Raw genomic sequence first — 19,814 nt, forward strand, 5'->3', positions numbered from 1 at the left:
TTAATTGTAAAAGCAGCATAAAATACAGTATAAAAACATGAATAACAATAAAATTCAAAGTTCAGAAATCAATTTAGGGTAAATCCATCTAATAAGCATTAGATAATCCCCAGGGCTAGCTGGCTGAATTTGTCCAACTTGGGCCAGCGAGGAGGCCAGGGGAGAATTAGCTGTGGGGTCTCAGAGCAGGTAATCTTCATAAAAGGGGAGGGGGAGGGAAGAGAAGGGAAATAAAATATCTGGCTGAATTCAAATTAAAGGCCAGGCGGAATAGCTCCGTCTTACAGGCCCGATGGAAGGAGGTTAAATCCTGAAGGGCCCTGGTCTCATGGGACAGAGCATTCCACCAGGTTGGAGCCATCACCGAGAAGGCCCTGGCCCTGGTGGAGGATAGTCTGACTTCCTTAGGGCCCGGGACCTCTAAACTATGGTTATTCATGGACCTTAAGGTCCTTTGCGGAGAAGAGCAGGAGGCAGTCCCGTAAATACGAGGGCCCTAAGCCACAGTCAGTCACAAAAGTGTTTTCAGGGCTGCACAAAATGACAAATGACTTGTAGAAGAGAATCCAGGTGTCTCTCTGTGTGCAGTGGGGAATCCCTTAGAGCTTTTGAGCCATATGGTTGCAAACATACCGGCAAGACAGAGCAGTCCAGTGAGATAATTTTAGGCTTTGGACCTAAGGAGGGCCTTATGGAGGACTCCTTCTTGGATGGCAATGTGCATAACTCCAAAATGTGCCAAGCCACCAGTCCTGCTGCATGGAGAATACTTCCTACTCATTCTGCAGAAGAGTGACCTCAATGACTCCACTCCAAAGTCTTGCCCTGGCAGTGCCACTGCAAGGCATAGGCAGCTGCCCTTTACCAGGCCAGGAATTTGCCCATCACATCACTTGCTACCACATCAAGACCTCCTGCATGCAAAGCGTCAGTTCTGCCATAGAGCCACCAATTGGTATTGTTTTTCATTACACATGCAAATGGATCAGGCCATGCATTGCATCCACAATCAATGCATGGTGATCTACGGAGGGATCTGTCTCTGCAATAGCTCAGCCAATACAGCATAAGACTCTACAGGGTCATGTTTTTGAGCCCTGTGTTGGGCACGGGGTTGGGGAGTGGATTAGATAACCCTCAGGATCCCAACCAATCATTCTATGATTCTTTAGGGTGATTTCAGTAAATGTGCACAACTTCTCACAGTGTGCCATTCAAAGAGATAATAGTGTGGCTGTGTATTTTGTTGATTATTGCTTCTTACACATTATGAAAATAAGTTAACAATATACATGGTGGGGGATCCTCTGCCATAGAGCAATAGTCCCTATCTGGAAAACACAAAGGACAAGCTCCATGGAAAGATTTTGGTGCCTGGACAGATTCACATGGAGGTAAGCAGCCCTTCGGGTAACCTGGTCCATAGCCCTTAAAAGGGTAAAACCAGGGCTGGAAGCAATCAATACAGATCAATAACTTATGAAGCTTTAAGACCAGAGGTCCACCTGCCTCAATATTGTCTCCACCAGCAGTGGGAACCTCCAGCCATAAGCCGCATTTGGTCCAGGAGGAGTCCCAATTTGCTCTGGGAGCCTGTTCTCCCATCTCTATCTGGGCCACACACAGCTAGGAACAGTGAATAAATCTTAATTCAGTTCATGTCTAAAGGTGAACCTACCTAAGCTGCACTTTCTGAAATGTAAACACAACCATGGGTACACATTGCTCATAGTGGTGTAAAATGTGCTTCAGAATTTCATGCATTTTTATTTCTTGCGTTTGTATTTTATTAAATACAAAAAATGTATTATACAGTGGTACCTCAGGTTACATACGCTTCAGGTTACATACGCTTCAGGTTTCAGACTCCGCTAACACAGAAATATTACCTCTGGTTAAGAACTTTGCTTCAGGATGAGAACAGAAATCATGCTCCGGTGGCGCAGCAGCAGCAGGAGGCCCCATTAGCTAAAGTGGTGCTTCAGGTTAAGAACAGTTTCAGGTTAAGTAAGGACCTCTAGAACGAATTAAGTACTTAACCTGAGGTACCACTGTATTTTAACCTGCAAAAGTGTGTATATGAGGACAAAACCACAGTACAATTCTGGCAGATTTCCAGGCGGACTTCAAATGGATTTCTTACCATTACAAACAGATATGGAAATGTGGAGAACTGAACTCAAGAATGGAAGAAGGATAAATCGACAGAACCTGGATTTGACAAGATTTGCCCAACCCCTATACCTCGTCATCATATGCAACATCAGGTATGAGGGCTGGTATACAGATGGCTGCAAAAGTACAGCCAGGAACTTTAAAGTGCACTCACACATGTCTAGCTGGGGCTAGTTCATAGAATAACAGAATTGTAGAGTGGAAAGGATCCCAAAGGTCCCATAGTCTAAACCCCTGCAATGTAGGAATCCTAACTCAATTTCTGCTTTAAAATCTCCACTGAAGGAGAGTCTATCACCTTTTGTGGGTGCCTGTTCTACTAAGGGCTCTTACTGTCAGATAGTTCTTCCTGAATCTTTTGTAACTTGAATCCATTGGTTTGGGTCCTAGCCTCTGGAGCAGGAGAAAGCAAGCTTGCTCTACCTTCCATGTGACAGCACTTTAGATATTTGAATATGGCTATCCTTTCTCCTCTCTGTCTCCTCTTTTCCAGGCTAAACATACCAATTTCCCCCAACTGCTCCTCATAAAGCTTGATTTCCAGACTCTTGATCATCTTGGCCACCCTCCTCTGCACATTTTCCAGCTTGTGAAGATTTCAGGTGTGGTATGACAATGCAGAATAGAGCAGTATCTTGATCTGGATGCTATACTCATGCTGATGCAGCCTAGAACTGCATTAGCTTTTTTTGCTGCTGCATCACACTCTTGACTCATGTGAAGCTTTTGGTCTATTAAGATCCCCAGCTCCTTTTCACATGTACTGCTTACAAGCCAGGTGATCTGTGCAACTGGTTCTTCCTGCCTAACCAGTGCCAGATTACCAAATGGGCAGAATAGAAACTGGTCAATAAGCCCCATGCCTTTTAGGAGCCCCGTAACAATGGATCAAAATAATATTGATTTGATCTTGAAAGAAAATTACAATCAAGCTTTCTTAGTTCCATGTTATGCCAACAAGAAGGGGACCCCCGAGATTTCAACTGCCTAGGGGCCTCCACAGGATTTAATCCAACACCTTACGTAAGTGTACATTTGCCCCTACTGAAATCCTTCCAGAAGCCAATTTCCTTCCATAGCAGGGTTCACTGCTGTGTCCAATCAGTGGGTCTTGGGGAGGGATCAGTTGCATTTGGTATCCCTCAGCCTAATCAGTTAGAGGCAACAGAACTAGGAAAGCCGTCTCTGCCAGAGGCCCCAGAAAGCTACTGGTCGAGGAAATAATGCGACCCGTTATAAAGCAGATGCTTATGTCTCAAATTCTCATATCACCACCTTCCATGAAATCAATAGACAGAAATAGGCAAACCACTGTTCTCTCAGCTGCATTACTGCCCCCCTCCTTTCTGCAATTTGGAGATAACAACACCACCAGCAGCCTACTTTACAGGGCTATTGCAAAGTTTCATAACTGCTGTTATGAAAAGCATTTTTTTTTATTTTTTATGCCAAGACACCTTAGTCACTCTGGTGGCTGATTCTGACAGCAGCTTTAACCCAGTTGACAAAGCATTGGCTTCTTCCATGTAGTCTGGGGCTTGTTGTCTTAGTGTAGCAGGCCTGTTGTTGCTCCCATACTAGCAGAGTAACACAACCACTGCGTGCTAGGACCATGCCTATCATCATCAACTTTCTTTTCTTCTTGCAAATATTAAAGTTTGTTGGAAAGAACCAGGGGTTCAGATTTAAAGCAATGGCCACATCCTTGCAGCAGGGCATTGGAAAATATATAGGATCACTCCTAAATGGTACCTCTCCTACAAAGCCCGGAATAAACTTTCATGGTCTTACCTTTCCTACAGATCCTGGAAGAAGACGGTGAAGCAGTTTGCACAGAACGACCCCATCTTTCAGAGACGTCTTCAGGAACTGCACAGGGTCGTCAATAATCATTTTAGGAGAATTTAAAGCCCCCAGAGAAATCAGCCAGGTTACGATTTGCTCTTCTGGATTCATGGTTGAAGATTTAGTGTCTTCAGCTTTGCAGATCTTGCATGCAACGATGCCTAACCCACATCCGTGACTGTATCTTCCTGCTTCTACTGGAGTGAGCAGAGCAGCAGTAGAGGTTACCGGACTTACTGCTCTGCACTTAAAGCCACAAACGGATTGATTGTGGGGGGTTGGGGGAGGTTACCAGAAACAGACTTTCCTCTGACTGGTGGAACAGGTTACTGTGCATTTGCATAATGGTTTCTGGTCTTCTGTGATAACTTCAGAAGAAGGAGGAAGGGGAAGAGCTCTTGTGATGGATGTTTTGCTGTGAGTATAGAGGTGCCCTTATCCTGCATCTCTCAAATGTTTACTTTGCATGCCGCCTAACATAAAACAGAGACCTTGACTACTCTTGCAGCAGAATGAGCCAGTAGAGGGGATCATGGGAGATGCCCTTGAGTATTCCCCTGTGCAAAAATAATAAAAAGCTCACTGGTAAGCAAGTTAAGCCCAGCCTCAGCCTTGCTGCTCTAGCTTTTTAAATACAGGACTCTTTAAATGCAGGAATCAATTAAAAATGTGGTCCCCCACCTGCAGTCCTGAGGTGATACAGGGAAGTCTACCTCAGTCCCTGTCACTTCATTCTCACTCTGTTCTGCACAGCAGATAGACCTGCACAGGAAATGTTAAAGAAGTGTTATAGCTTTCAAGACAGCAGCCATCTTTTAAGAAACTATATTTAAGGCAGCTGTAATTCTGTTTAAGTTTGAAATAAAGTATGTTTTTTAGGCATCAGATCACAAAATTTGCATTTAAAGTCAACATATCCGCTCCTGCTGTATAGTCCCTAAAATTGTAATGTGTGGACACAGGAAACATCTATCGGACAGCTTTGGTTCAAACTCACTATTGACTGCACTTGAGGGCAAACTCAGCAGGTATTCCTTTGCATAAGCCACCACACATGCAGGTTAGTGGTTTGTTCTTGAACTCCAGCTCCCATGACAGGTTACATTGCCAGCATGGCCAATCACTAGGGATGGAAGTTGTAGTCCAGCAACATTTGGAGGCCAAGAGATCCCTTACCCAGTGTGTAAAGAATGCATCTGCCTGTGTACATTCACACAATGCAAAAATGTGTGTACCTAATCCCAATTTAAAGGGGAACTCAGACCCAGACCAAATATGCTGGGCAAGGTAGAAAAATGAACAGATAATTGCTCTTTAGATCCACTCTGTTACCCTAAACCAGGGGTGGGAACCTCAGACCCAAGAACTTAATGTGGCCTTTCAGACCTATGCACCCCCTGAGACTCTCACCAGGCCTGTTCTCCAGTGTTTTATAGTAGAATGCATGGCTGAACAAAGCCTTGTCTCTTGTAGGCCTGGATGGAGATGTGTAGAAATGTCTACTTATGAATTGAGTCTTTACAAGCTAGAAAAGGGCACATAATTTATTGCTAGGACAATCCCAAAAATGTGGGCAATATGTGACTTATATTGCAAAACCTGTTTTTAGTGAAGTGTGATGGCATTGATGCAAAATTGTTTTAAAGTGTTTAGACTTGGTCAACACCATTTTTTCCTAACGGTTTCTTCCCCTGCCTTTTAAGCAACACGTTTCTCAGCTTAGCAGCAGCACATCCTACTTTGTAATGCACAAGGCACATCTAATGGTTGCTTACAGCTGTTTTTAAAACAGCAGCAGGCTCTGTCTTCGTTACCCCCTCAAAAACAGCAAGCACTTTACAATCCCACAATAGCAGTGCTGACCACATTAAACCTGGCTGGTCTCCACCGAAATTCAAGCATCAGTACTGTAGTTATTGCTAAGATTGTCTGGGTAGTCAATTTCTTGGGACTCTCCTCTGCTGCAGCACTATAGCTCAATTCTTGTCTAAGGACAATCTGTAAATGTTGTGGAGCCACACTCATGTAAGCACTGAACCTCCAAGCTCCTCTCTACTTTCGCACCTGTAAGAAGGGTTTCAGACAAAGCATGAGCTACAAAAGGCCTTCTCTTGCCCATCACTGGAGCTTTCTTCAGAAGTTAAGCTCAGTATGAGGGCTTAAAAATGTGTATGAGACCCCCCCCCAGGGGCCTCGCCTCCTCCACCGAGCAAGATCTGATGCTCCCAAGGGTGTCTAGCAGAATGTGCAATTACCAACATTCCAAATTCAGGAGAAGTTTAGAAGTCTCTTTCAGACCTCCTGGCTCATATAGGAAGGTTGAGGGTTGAATCAGCAGGGACTTATTGAGGTTAGTGCGCTCCCTAAATTTCCTCCATCCATTTGAGTTCGGCCTATGTGGCACTGTGCTTCATTCTGAAACTAGTACCCCCATTTAAAAGACAAACAACTTTGAAACAATGAAACGAGTCTTAGAAAAAATGAACATTTTTATTCCAACAATGGATTTAATACAATTATCTTGATTAGTGGAACTTTAAAGTTGTCAGAATCTCCATTTTGGGGTTGGGACCTTTTTCTGGTTGACATGTCTGTTTGAACAAGGCAACTTCTTACATCTGTAACAGTAGCTCACTTGGAACCACAAGAAAGACACCCCAAGTTTTCTTCATTACCAATCTTCACACCTTTTTCAGAACCCTTTTTTTTCAAAACACATGCAATTTTGTGCTTCCTGAAAATGCTCTAGAGAACGCCTGAGGCATGTTTATTTCATTTGCCTTCTAGCTCTAAACATTAATTTGCCAAGCTGTAAAAATTATCCTACATTTATCATAGGTAACACTTCAGCTTGCCTCATACCAAAGACTCAAATACAATGTTACAAGCATTTAACTTGCAGGATTTGAGCCATTTTTACAAACTTTGTTTTTAAATTTTTCAATAAAAACATAACATACATGGTTGAAGACTCCTGGTTGAAATCCTGCAAAGTGAAAAGCATGCAAGGCTGAGAGCTCTTTTTTTGCATTGGGTTCAAGGCTCTCTGCCTTGCTTGGGATGGGGGTGTTGAAGCCCTCTTGGCATGCCAGCTCTGGAAACCCTGGGATGCTCAAGTATGTGGGAGTTCCACAGGCTAGAGAGTAAGTGTTTTTGCGTATATATGGAACCCCTGGAACCAAACTCCTGCAGAAGATGTGATCATATAGTATTGTACTGCCAGAGTAGCACTTTACATGCCAACAACTTTTGCTACACAGTATTTGTAAGAGGACACAAACAATCTGTATCCAGCTGTTTCTGACATTTAGGCCTCTTCCTCTTCTCTTCTATGAACATCCAATGCTCACAGCAATGACTGACACTGGCATTTAAGATCTGACTTCCCTCTGAAACGTCTTCATTAAACACTGTAGACATATTTAAGCTGCTCAGCAGCTGCATTCTCCATGGGCATCCATTCCTCAAATGTCAGCCACAATTAACCTTGTACCTAAGATGAAAAGAGTAACATTAGCTGTGTCTCAAAAGGAAGTTATCAGAAAATTATGATTTGCTCAGGGACAGTCATGAATAGGTATGCTTTGATGCAGATAACAAACTCAAAATACAGACTGTATAAACTACTATGGTCTACAACTCAACACTTTTATCAAGTGTTATTTTAGTCAGAAGCGGGCACATGATCCTTAAGGGGTAGAAGAGGCTTCTTCTAATACAGCACAGCCAAACCCAAACATATTAGATACTCAAGGATCCTTATTAGGTGCAATGTGACTGCTGAAAACCTCACTCTGCTCACTGCTAATGTTTGTTTTTTGCAACTGTTTAGCTATGGCAGGCATAGGCAAACTTGGCCCTCTGGATGTTTTGGGACTACAACTCCCCTCATCCCTAACAGGACCAGTGGTCAAGGATGAGGGGAGTTGTAGTCCCAAAACACCTAGAGGGCAGAGTTTGCCTGTGCCTGAGCTATGGCATCTGCCCACTACCTTTCCTTTTGGGTGGGTTAGGGGAGAGAGAGAGAGAGCTGAAGTGTTGTTTTTTTCAATTCCGGCAAGCTTCCCTAGATGGATGACTATGTCTTTGCCACGGACGTCTTGCTATTTTTCTGCTGTTTTTATTTTATTTCATCCATCAGCTTGGGACGTATGTGGAAGGTGAAAAATAGTAATACTCCCAAGACTACTGAACAGCATGTCTGAAATCCTGGTCAAACCTTTTAACCAGTTTTCATCAGAGATTGAAGTCTACAGCTTTCTATGCCACCATTATGGGCATTCCAGGTATCAGGGCAACAAATGAACTGAACCCTGACAGCATGTTTAACTCATTTACACTGGTATTGAAGTCACCATTCCTAGCAGAGCCTCTCCAAAGCTTGCACTCGTATCAGTGGCATCTGCATATTCTTTTCCCGAAATGCCATTCGCAGCTTCCCTTTAAAAGAAATCTAGTTTATTCTCTCTTCTTCCTTCAGAAATTGCAAAGGCTAGATTCCAAAACAGGGGGGTTATTTATTTACCCAAATTGAGCAGCCAAGAACTCACCACAAACTTCACTGAAGGTATCAGCAATTTAAGTTGTACACTATCTGCCCATCTTTAATTTGCAAAAAGTATGCAGTGTTCCTAATATTGCATTCATCCACAGCTTACCTGTTGTACTATCAGTAGAAATCCATGTTGTCCACCAGCACTGCCATGCACCAGGTCACATCTTAAAAACAGCAGTCATCCTGCAACAATTAAAACAGGCATGAAAAATTATTCTAGCACAAACTCCCCAAGCCCCTAACCACCCCCAGAAACACAGCAAGAACCCCTGTGTTTGCCAATTAACCTGCTTCAAGCGCTAATGCTTTAAGTTTGAGAGGTGGAAGGTTCACTGGATTGGAATGAACTGGAATGGCTTATGGATTCTCATTTCCTTTCCAATGGTGCTTTTCATGGTAAATCCATAACTTGACTGGCATATGTTTTGAGGATTATAGCAGAACTTTAGTTGGAGGTCTTCAAGTCTTACTACATTTCAAGAGCATCTTTTGGACTTCCTGGCTGCACCTGGGTCATGACAACTTGCCACAGGTTCTGCTATTTGTATCAAAACTGCCCACCCGACTTAGTACAAAGAAGTCAGGCATCCAACTAAACATCAGGTTCGTATTAACGGCTTGTCTGAAATTCCCCAAGCTGGTATAAATTTTGGCTATTTAAGCCAAGTTCTGATTTGTTAGCATTTTAATTTCCTAGTATAGTATAGTACAAGCAGTTGTTGTTTTTTAAGTTCTTCATCGAAACATAGTGGGCAAAAAATAACCCCTCCCAACCCTTTAAAGAAATGTTTGTCTACAGTGAGTTGCTTTCTTAGTGTTGCTTTCAAAAGCTTTGTGCCATACAGTTTCATCTAAGATAAGGTTATGTTGAATTTGTAAGGCTTCGCCTAAGGCTATCCAGCAGTTTTTCCATTGGGTGCTGCTTTAAAATTTAAAAGCTTCCATTGCCATGATGTACAGCATGTCCTACCGTATTTAAGGACAGTAGTTCTGGTTTCAGTTTGACTAGACTGAAAAACTAGTTTGCTTTGCTTACCATCTTTGCTGTTTCACACGCATTTGATGCTTTAAATCTGTTGTGGAATGCTGAAAGTTGAAACTTGTTTATATGAAGCCATAAGCCTTTCAGAAGTTGGAGAGAAAGACTTCTTTGCTTATCTTATTTTCTCCATTTTGCCTTTGGAGTCAAAGATGTTCCTTTAAAAATGAGACACTACAGGATTGCAAAAATTTGAAACAGTAAGAGCAAGTACCGTTTTGCAGCTTCTTTGATGGAACTGGCCAAACCTCTTACTTACAGATCTGTAGCTTGCTTACTACAGGTTAATATGTTATTTTGGGGGGTGATGTTCTTGCAAATTCCCAAATGAAATATGTAGAAAGGAACAACGTACATTCAGCATTATCCGTATGTCGTTTTGATTTAATGACTGAATGGTATCCTGAATTTTTACACAAGACTGAAGAAATTTTCTATTTTGGAGCATTGTGTGCATTTTAGCATGGAGAGGATGTTTTAACATTTTAGTTTGGCACACATCCCACCACCCTCCAAAAGCTAAAATGGGTTTGCTAGAAAGAAGGCACACGTTTGCATGTGTAGAACGATCCATGGCCATTTTAGATGGCTGCACGTTGTACGGGAAGCCTTAGGGTTGCCGGTTTCATGGATGAGGTGAGAGCGTTGCATTTCAGGGTTAACCTTTACTTTAAAAAGTTACAACACTAGTACACAGGCTAAAAATGTCATACATTAACATCTGCTTTCTGAGACAAATATTAACAATTTTGAAATGAAATTAAAACAAGTTTACTTTCTCCTCACAAAAAAACATTAAGTAATGGAGGGGAACTTAACAAGCAACAATAAAAAAGATAAAAACATATGTTTCAGTAGTCCTCTGGAGTAATGAAAGAATTTCCACATTTCATTTGTTGGAGGAAAAAACTGATTTGGTCCAGCACTTTAAAAGGTTTCAGTATCTGCTTCGGCCTCCGCCTCTATCAGAGCGGCTCCCTCCACGGCCGCCACCTCTGGGTGCTCCGCGGCTGGAGCTGCTGTAAGAATCACGTGGAGGAGCATAACCCCTTTCCACAGAAGGGGGGAGGCCTCGGTCTTGTCTTCCCACACGATCCCGGCCACTTGAGTAGACATCACTTCTGCTGCTTGAGTAACTTTCTCGACTTCCACCATACCCATCTCGGGTGCTCCCATAATCGTCATAGCGACTGCTTCCACCATAAGATGGAGGGGGCCCTCGTGCAGGTGGAGCACTACGTGAGTTACCTGCAGGTTCAATGGTCAGGTAATAGGACAACACTATAAATCATATCACCACAACTTTACATCTGAGTTTAAAAGAATTTGTATCAATGGTGTCTGTTACTCTTTTGTATTAACTGAAAGTTTTAATATAATCTCACATGTTGGGACATTTGGCAGGGGAGTATCGGATAGTGAACGAAATAAAGGCTGTTTGAAGACGATGATATTTCTCAAGGCAGCTCTTTTTGGGATTATTCCAGAACAGCTTGCTATTTTTACAGCAGAAATTCCACCATTTTTTTTCCAGTGATAGATGCAATTCAGAACAGTTGAACTTTTGCTTCGTTAGTTTATGGGAACTGTAATTCAATCATTTTGTTAAAAATGAAGTACCGGTATATTTTCACTGCAGTGGACAAGCCCAGAATGCCAATTCCCCACTTAAGTAGATGCAGTCTATGAAGTCAAGAGTGCGGCCTACTGAGTCCCTTAAGACCTTCAAAATAAGCACTTACCATAACTCTCATAGGAATCTCTGTATGAGCCCCCACTTGGGTGATCAGAGTAGTCCCGGTCACGCCCTCCATAGCCATCACGATCACTGTAAGAGGAATAACTGCTGGGGTTTAGTACAGGCGACCGCTAGGTGAGTTTTGCACAGAATAAGGTAGCCCTTTCACTTATATCCTGTTCTTCCTCAAAAGAATCTTAGATTTGGTTCCCAAGTAGTCTCCCATCCAAGTGGTTTTGAGATGACCCACCCTTTAGTCCCAATACCCTGCCTGATTCAGTCTAAGTACACATAACTAAAATAATCAAAGATCTATCTATCCTTGCCTCAGTTACCCTCCCCACTATTTCCTTTGTGTCTACATAAATTGCTTGGGGTAGGAACTAGCCAAAGCTGTTCTTTGCAGATCATCATGAATATCAGGGGTGGTAGTCAGAAGATAGATCTGGATCTATTAGTAGATCAGAAAAGATTTGTGATTCCCAATTATAGCAGCAAAATGTAGAAAGCTTGTGGCAACCATTAATGGATCTGTGCGTAGAACATGAGCGCTGTTCAGTTGAACTCCTGGGCTCAAAATTCTTTAATTCCAAGTACATCATTTACACTAGGTTCCTGTTAATAGATTCCTAGGTTTTAGTTTCAAATAAAGTATATTCCAAAAGCCTGAAATCTGCCCCATCCCTGATAAACATAGATGGTGCTCTAGAAAATAATGACATATAGCTTCCCATAGACCTACATTATTCACCTTCACATGGCTCACTAGTGGCTTTAGAACTGCGTAAAGAAAGCCAACAATTGTTCATGTGAGGTATGGAGATTTGGTTTCTCTTCTGTAACGTAAGAGGGATATACATGTTCTTGTAGCACCTTAAATATAAACAGATTTATTATGGCATAAGCTTCCATGGACCACATTCCACTTCACCTGACACATGAAGTACTATCCTTAGTTGCAAGTAGGTATGGTAAGACTTCAAAAGTGTCTGATGAAAAGGACTGTAGTCCACCAAACCTTCTGGCATAATGAAGCTGCTCCAGGTGCCACAAGACACTTGTTATATTATTGTGCTTATTGTTTGAATCAAGTAGAAAGAGGCACACTGCAAACTGAAACATAAGCTTGACTAACTTGTTGAATGAAATATTAAAAGATTTGTTTGAGAATACACAAAAGTGAACGTTAAGTACCTGTAACCTCTTGAGGGATACTCATCACGTGAACGGGAATGACCATAGTCACGGTAGGCATAATCTCTTGGAGGTGGAGTATATTCCTTTGTGTCTCTGGAACTTGCCAATTGAACAATGAGCTTGACTAGCTTGTTAATGGAATATGAGAGATTTGTTCAACAACACACAAAATCGAACATTAGCTACCTGTAGCCTCTTGAGGGGTACTCATCACGTGAACTGGAGTGACCATAATCACGGTAGGCATAATCTCTTGGCGGTGGGGCATAATCTCTTGTGTCTCTGGAGCTTGGATAGTCCCGACTTGAATAGCTATGGAAATGAAAACTAAAGTATTTTTTCCGGTAGTGAAGTGTAGGAGCTCCTCATAACAGCTCACAGCCATACGCTCAAGCAAAGTCCTAATGCAGCAGCAGACACCCTACCACAAAGTGGAGGAGACGTAGTGTAACATCTAATTAGACTTGGCTGACAAGTCATAGAATACTGAACTTCAAAAGGTGGTGTAGCCACTAGCATCTTAAACTTAGGTTGCAGAAACCTGAGTTAACATCTCTGATTAGCATTTAGCTTTAAATAAGAAATACAACCAATTCTGCAATTACTTGCTACAATTTAAATGGCTAGCATTAAGTACAAATTCAATTAAAATAGCTGGCCACTTTGATTCTCCTCTTTCTTCCTTTATGCAGATAACAAATTGTTCATAAACAGTAAATACCGAAAGCCTCATTATCTCATTGATTTGCCAGAACAAATCAATTGTCTGGTTGTCCTGACAGATGGGACACGCCCAGTGCAAAAAATGTCCCAGAGATGTGCTCCCCTTACACCCTTTCCATTAAATCACTGCTTCTGCAATCAAAATGCATTAAGTTCAATAATTAAGTTCCTTGATCTGAAAAATATCCAACAGGGTTTGATTTTACCTGTCTTTAGTACTGTAACCATCATCTCTTGGAGACAAATAGACATCTCTTCGTGATGGCAGTGGTTCTCTGCGTGGTGGTCCTCCATAACTGTCTCTACCGCGTGAAAGGGGTGCTTAAGTAATCAAGCAGAAAATGAAATATTTTTGAAATAAAGCCTTCTGAAAACAAGGTATTAGTAAAGAAAGTTGTTCCCACCATGAGATAAGACCACACACCATACTGGATCAAACTTTTCTGTGGTGGTTTAAGTTCAATACAACCTCTATCAGCAAGATGAAGAGATAGCAAAGTCCTACATTATACTGAAAGTAAAGTTGCTTTCAGTTCTTGTAAACAGAGGCCTAGTCAAACTAAGCATACATCGACGAGGGCTGACTAGTGAGTATTTAGCCCATATTCTACAATTCAAGAATCCTTTTCAAATGTGTTGCATACGACCCACATGTGGAGATATGCTGAACACCGCAGTCATCCAGCATAAGTAAGGAGTGTCAATTCACACCTCTTAATCCAGCAAGGGGTATCTGCCCTAACACAGAGACACTAGCGGGGAGTTGCTCCCAACACAGCAACTACCTTGCTATTTCTGAGTGCCAGTAAAACTCAGCACAGTTGTAAAAGCCTTTCTCCAACCACCACAAATTTGTGGATCCATGCAATGAACAATAAAAAAATACTTTATTACATTTACATGCTGTTTGGCATCAAAGTGATAAAAAAATTACCTCTGCCTCCCATTCCACTACTGCTACGAACAGGTCCAGAAGGAGCAGGTCTTTTAGGTGGTGGGCCACCACTACGTGAGGGTGGACCCCTTTTCATCGGTAGAGGGCCTCTAGAAGAACCTAAAAGAGCAGCAATGTGTCAGCTAGATAACAGAAACAGGATTCCTCAGACAGATCTGCCTCACTGGGAGCACAATGTACTACTGTGGCAGTACCCATGATACACACAGAATATTCCTGCACTGTCCCTTCCCAGAGAGAGAATGTCATTTGGAACAGAACTGATTCTCAGCAGCTGTTTCCAATAATTTGAACTACTATGATTTTATTGTTCTATTTTAATGAACTTGTTGTTTATTTATTTGCTGCTGTTTGTTATTACAGGGATTGCAATACTTGTTTTTTAATGTTACTATGAATTTTGTGACTCCCTTTGAGCTCAACATTTGTTGTGGGAAAAGTAGAAGACAAATATCAATCAAATCAAACCTTCGATTCTAAAATTTGGAGTTCAACAAAGCAAGACCATGGATTACAAAAGATTCAAATTGCTATTTACTGTTTAATCTCAAAACAGCAAATAATGCAGGACAGCTATAAACAGCAAAAATCGCTGCCAATAGCTTATACGCAAATACTAAGAAACTCACCTTTGTTTAAGACATTAAAAAAACCAACTGTGGAGCAGTACAAACTGTTTCAACATCAAAAAACATCGAAACACCGATTGAAGAACAACATCAAAACATCGAGTGAATAACGTTTGCCTAAGCTTGCAAAATTTCAGTTAAGGCATATCACCAATTTGCTTAACATGAGATTAACCCCTAGACCAATTTCCAAAATACACCTCAATGTTTTAAGCAAGCCTACAAGTTCGCTCGCTTCATCTCTATACCTGAGTACATCAAACACAAGAACAGCATTCATCCTGTGAAATAGCAGGACGGCAATCTTTTTCCAAACTTCCAAAAAGGGTAAAATAACCACCAGAAATTCATCATTTGTATTGTGTCTAGAGCTGGGTGATATATTGGTAAATTGTCTGAAGCGGTATCTGTTTCAAACATTTTGAGGGGTTTCTTGCCCCTCAGCCAAGCAGTTTAAGGCAATATGGGGCCTTACTTAACTGCAGGGCATTGAATATGTATCTAGGCTCTTTATTCCTCTCCTAAGGTGGAGAAAAGCAGCAGCTGAGATATATCATGATGTTTGGAATGTATCAGTATATCACAACATTTAGCTGCTGATATACAGTGGCACCTCGGGTTACAGACGCTTCAGGTTACACACTCTGCTAACCCAGAAATAGTGCTTCAGGTTAAGAACTTTGCTTCAGGATAAGAACAAAAATCGTGCTCCAGAGGTGCCACAGCAGCAGGAGGCTCCATTAGCTTACCTGTTCAGGTTAAGAACAGTTTCAGGTTAAGAACGGACCTCCGGAACGAATTAAGTACTTAACCCGAGGTACCACTGTATAAGAATGTTGAAAACCAGGTATTGCACAGTCCTAATTGTGTCTTGATTTTGAGAGGAAGCTGTAAACCAGCATTCTCTATGCAGTGGCTTGTATGCTGCACAATTGCACATGGGAAAACACACATACCCAAATAACTCCCTCTTGAAGGAGGACCCCGTGTTCCACTTCCACCTCTTCCGCCTCTAAAACCTCTTGGAGGACCTCTGCTCCTTGGAGGGGGAGGGGGCCCACGTCTACCGGTTTCAAAGGATGGCTTGGTAGCTTGTTCAACTTTAATTGATCTTCCGTCTAAAGACTGAACAAAGGAATCTAACTCAGCATTAATTGCAAATGCTTTTTGTAGGACAGAGTGCCTCAGCTCTTATCCCTGCTCTGGTTTCTCGCAAATACATTTGGTTTGGTATTATGCAAATAAAAAACCTAATTTTAAAAATGAATATATTGTTTTAACCACATTTTGTAGACCACTCAAGGATTTAACCAACCAAGGTCAACTTAAAAATTGAACACGCATATTCTACGGCTACATGCTTTCAGTATGTCAATCTTATTTGTTTATATACAATTCTTCTAGATCTTTAGTTTCCAAGTGTATTCAAACCAATTTTCAGAAGCAAAGGTTTTGCCATGATGTGCATGTTATTAAAAAGTAACAGTCTCTACAGGTATTTTCTAGAAATAACTGATTGAGCCATCACAATCAGGAAACAATGCTGTATTATTTCGGCAGTTCTTGAGATATCCAGTTTCGTTCTTAATTTAAGAGTAGCCCATAGAATGTCCGTACTAGCATTCTTGAAGAAAATATGCCATCAGGCTTTATTTGTCTTAAAGCTAACCCTTAACATCCTTAAACAAATTCCCTTAGCATCCCTAAATGCTATTACCCAAGCATTCACTCCATTATAACACATGGCTGAACTTGTCTCATTAACTGAATAAAAGCAACTCTGTCAACCAATCAATCCAATCACCCTCAGCTTGACACTCTGCAATTAACACATTAGTTACTACCTTTCCATTCATATCTCTGGCAGCATCCTTGGCATCTGCTGGACTCTCGAAGGTAACAAAAGCAAACCCTCTTGATTTGTTGGTTTCACGGTCTTTCATAAGGAGAACTGAAGAAAGACAAAAGTGTTATTCCACTTTCATCATAGAATGATGTATCCCAAATTGTACACAAGCCTGCTCAGAACTTCTTAGAGGACGTATAAGCTCTATCACTTCAACTGATCAAAGCTGTTAAGTTCATCAAAGCAGACCTTTAACTTAATATTATGCCCTAAAAAGGCTGTGTGCTTACCCTCTACTATATGGCCATATTTGCCAAAGACAGATTCAAGAGCCTTCTCATTAGTCTCTGTGTTCAGCCCACCAATGAACAGCTTGCCAGGACGATCTGCTTCAACCATTTTGACACAGTTTGGGATCTGGAACAACACACATTCAGCTTGAAACAGGGGAGAAGCTTGTGTCCTTTGGAAATATTTGACAAAACAACAGGATAATTCCTCAGACAGCAATATGCAGATATTGAAAAATCTGATTAGGGCTTGATGGTTCTTATCAGCTTGTCCATGCCCTTAGTTGCTAAACAGAAATGGCAGCATCCTTTCTGTGGTGACCAAGGCCTTGCTTAAACGCATCTAATTGAGAACAAATATTGACACTACATACACAGTGCCCCAAAATCCAGAACAATGGCAACAATGGCCCTTTAATTACTACCTGCAAGCAAAAGCTCTAATGCAAGAAACTGTTACAATTTTAAAAAAAGAAAAGCAAACCTAATTTAAGATAAGGAAACATTCACAGGGGAAGAAAATACAACAGCTCCCCTGTTTTTTTAAAACTGAAAAAGGTTGAAAATGCACCACAGTGGTTACTACAAAGGGAGCTGTCTCCCACAGGGATATTTATTTATTTATTTAGCTTTCTGAAAACTTTATTGAAATTGATTAATAACAAAACATTCTTTTGTATGGCATGTCCAAATCTACTAATAAAAATCTATTCAAACTTATACAATTCCTTTCACCATACATTCTTATTCATAGACTTCCCCCATCACTTCCCACTGTATTTTCCATTCTTTTTTCTGTTGTACTAATAGTTGTTACTTTTTTCTTTTTATGTTATCTTATACTTCCTTACATCTTTTCGTACCCATTTGCATTATTTTTTGGTATATTACACAGTATATGGTAAACAAGTAACTTCTGAATATATTAGATCACCACTATGTTGTATGCTTTGCAATGTTTCTATACTCCACCATCACAACATTATTGGCTAAAGGCTCAGTGAGGAACTTTCAGGATTTAAAAAAACTTTCAGGATTTAAAAAAAAACAAGGTCCAACACAGTAAGCTGATTGATACATCCAGCTCAGTATTGTCTGCTCTCCAGGGTTTCAGGGGTCTTTGCCAGTCCTGCCTAGAGATGCTGGGGACAGAACCAGAGACCTCCTGCCTGCCAAGCAGATGCTCCACCAATGAGCTACAGACCTTCCCCCAAACTTGCACTTGAGGCTTTTGCTCTCCCCTCCTCCATCCTACACCTTTGAAAATTTATTTTTAGACTCTTAAGCCCAAGGACAGCGGCTGCCATCAGAGATTTATGCTTTTATAATAGTGATTTTATAAGCCGCTCTCAGAGCCTTTCTTGGCTACAATAGAGAGGGGGGAGGGAAACTCGGAAATTAAAGAAAAGCAAGCAACTGAATATACCCAAAATGACAAAAGGCAACGTTCAGGTAACCCTGCGGCCGCGCATGCGCGACGCTGAGACCGCAAAGAATAGGGGAGGGGTGAAAGCGCATTCCATTAAGACGCAAGAAAAGAACGAGTCGCGCCTGCGCAGTCGCGGTTTCCAGCGCCCACCCGGCGCCCTCGCGCGCGATGCGCACTTCGGAGAAAGGGGAGGGGGCCACAAAGGAGGGGCTGAAGGCGATCGCAAAATGGCGGCTTTGGCGACCCTCCCTCCCTCCCAGCCCCCCCTTCCCCTCCCCCTCTGGCTCACTTTTCCCTCAGGGCTGGCCCAAGGCGGCAATCGGTCCCCGCCCGCCCCTCCCTCACGGTTTAAAATGGCGCCTCCGTATGAATGAGAGGAACGGGCGTTGAGAGGGCGTGCGCGTGTGCGGAATTAAAAAGGAATAAACGGGAGATCGCAGAAGGCGAATCTGCCCCCACCCTCACTGCCGCCGGTGTAAGCAATCGGTGTGTGTAGGGGGGGTGGATAGTAAAGCGCGGGCGATTCGAAAGGCGTGCGCGCGTGCGCTTCTCTCTCGCCAACCCCCCCCCCGCGCGAGCTTACCTCCAAACCGCCAGTAGATCAGCAACGACGCACTGAGAAGGAACAAAGGAGCCGAGGGCCTTTATATATCTGACGTCAGCACGTTCGTCTCGAGGCCAGAAAGCCCGGATGTAGGAGTGAAAAGAAGGGGGCGGGGCAAGCAGGGACACACCAGACAAGAGAGGCGTGGCCTTTTCAGATAGGAGGAGGGCCGTTTGCTCTGGCGAACAGTTGGTGGGTGGGTGTGTTGCAGCTTGCTCTGGATAACTGTTGGGGTGTGTGCAAAAGAAAGAAAGAAAGAAAGAAAGAAAGAAAGAAAGAAAGAAAGAAAGAAAGAAAGAAAGAAAGAGGGCTCAATCAGCACAAGCACAAGAATACAGTATGTTGTCATAAGAGAAGCCCTGATCAGAGAGGGGAGTTAATAAATGAACCTCTCAGTGTTGCGTATTTCTATGCTAACAAAGAATGCATCTTTTTACTTGTATCTTTTACTTCTGTATCGCTGTAATACCACTAAAGAACGTAGCTGAGGAATGCAACTGTGGACTCAAATGTATTGCCCTTTTGTATCTTTCTAAAAGGTGTTTTCTTATACTAGGAGATGTAACTAGAATAGAAAAATGTAACTGGAAGAATGTAGCCAAAAGATTTTCAATTCTGTCTGACTTTCCATTGCCGTATACTTGATCTGTCAATATTCTGCCGTTCACAAACTGTCAAAATACCTTCAAGCACCACAGCGCCACCTACTGGGTCTACAAATGACATCCTGAATACACACAAAATGCAACATAAAATCAGTTTAATTAATAAAAGTATGCAGAGCGGAAC

At 42.1% G+C, this 19,814-nt stretch overlaps 2 protein-coding genes across 10 annotated transcripts in view; both read right to left on the reverse strand.

Annotated features, from left to right (window-relative positions):
- The window catches only part of ARHGEF6 (Rac/Cdc42 guanine nucleotide exchange factor 6), a 370,252-nt gene extending 366,035 nt beyond the window's left edge, over positions 1 to 4,217 (reverse strand). For 2 of the 3 annotated variants that reach the window (XR_014152917.1, XM_081848291.1), the window contains exon 1: positions 3,967 to 4,213. Coding sequence is in view for 1 of the 3 variants with exons in the window: in XM_081848291.1 (XP_081704417.1) it covers positions 3,967 to 4,131 (165 nt within the window). In the remaining 2 variants the exon portion in view is untranslated. Of the gene's footprint in view, positions 1 to 3,966 lie in introns of all 3 variants that reach the window. The other variant, XR_014152918.1, reaches the window with a different exon arrangement.
- Positions 4,218 to 6,493: 2,276 nt separating this feature from the next.
- Positions 6,494 to 19,143, reverse strand: RBMX (RNA binding motif protein X-linked). 7 transcript variants are annotated; one of them, XM_081848302.1, is made up of 11 exons: positions 19,005 to 19,143; positions 16,993 to 17,119; positions 16,701 to 16,807; positions 15,813 to 15,981; positions 14,207 to 14,326; positions 13,479 to 13,593; positions 12,736 to 12,861; positions 12,547 to 12,642; positions 11,357 to 11,442; positions 8,679 to 10,862; positions 6,494 to 7,513 (listed from the first exon to the last, which is right to left on the reverse strand). In XM_081848302.1, exons 2-10 carry the CDS (start codon positions 17,099 to 17,101, stop codon positions 10,552 to 10,554), a joined length of 1,239 nt encoding a protein of 412 aa, XP_081704428.1. In that variant the 5' UTR covers positions 17,102 to 17,119; positions 19,005 to 19,143; the 3' UTR covers positions 6,494 to 7,513; positions 8,679 to 10,551. The 7 variants fall into 7 exon arrangements, with proteins under 7 accessions (XP_081704428.1, XP_081704426.1, XP_081704427.1 ...); XM_081848300.1 differs by having other exon boundaries at positions 11,357 to 11,457; XM_081848301.1 differs by having other exon boundaries at positions 12,547 to 12,648.
- Between the last annotated feature and the right edge of the window lie 671 nt (positions 19,144 to 19,814).

Source organism: Podarcis erhardii, assembly GCF_964252035.2.
Source record: "Podarcis erhardii genome assembly, chromosome: Z".
Lineage (NCBI taxonomy): Eukaryota > Metazoa > Chordata > Lepidosauria > Squamata > Lacertidae > Podarcis > Podarcis erhardii.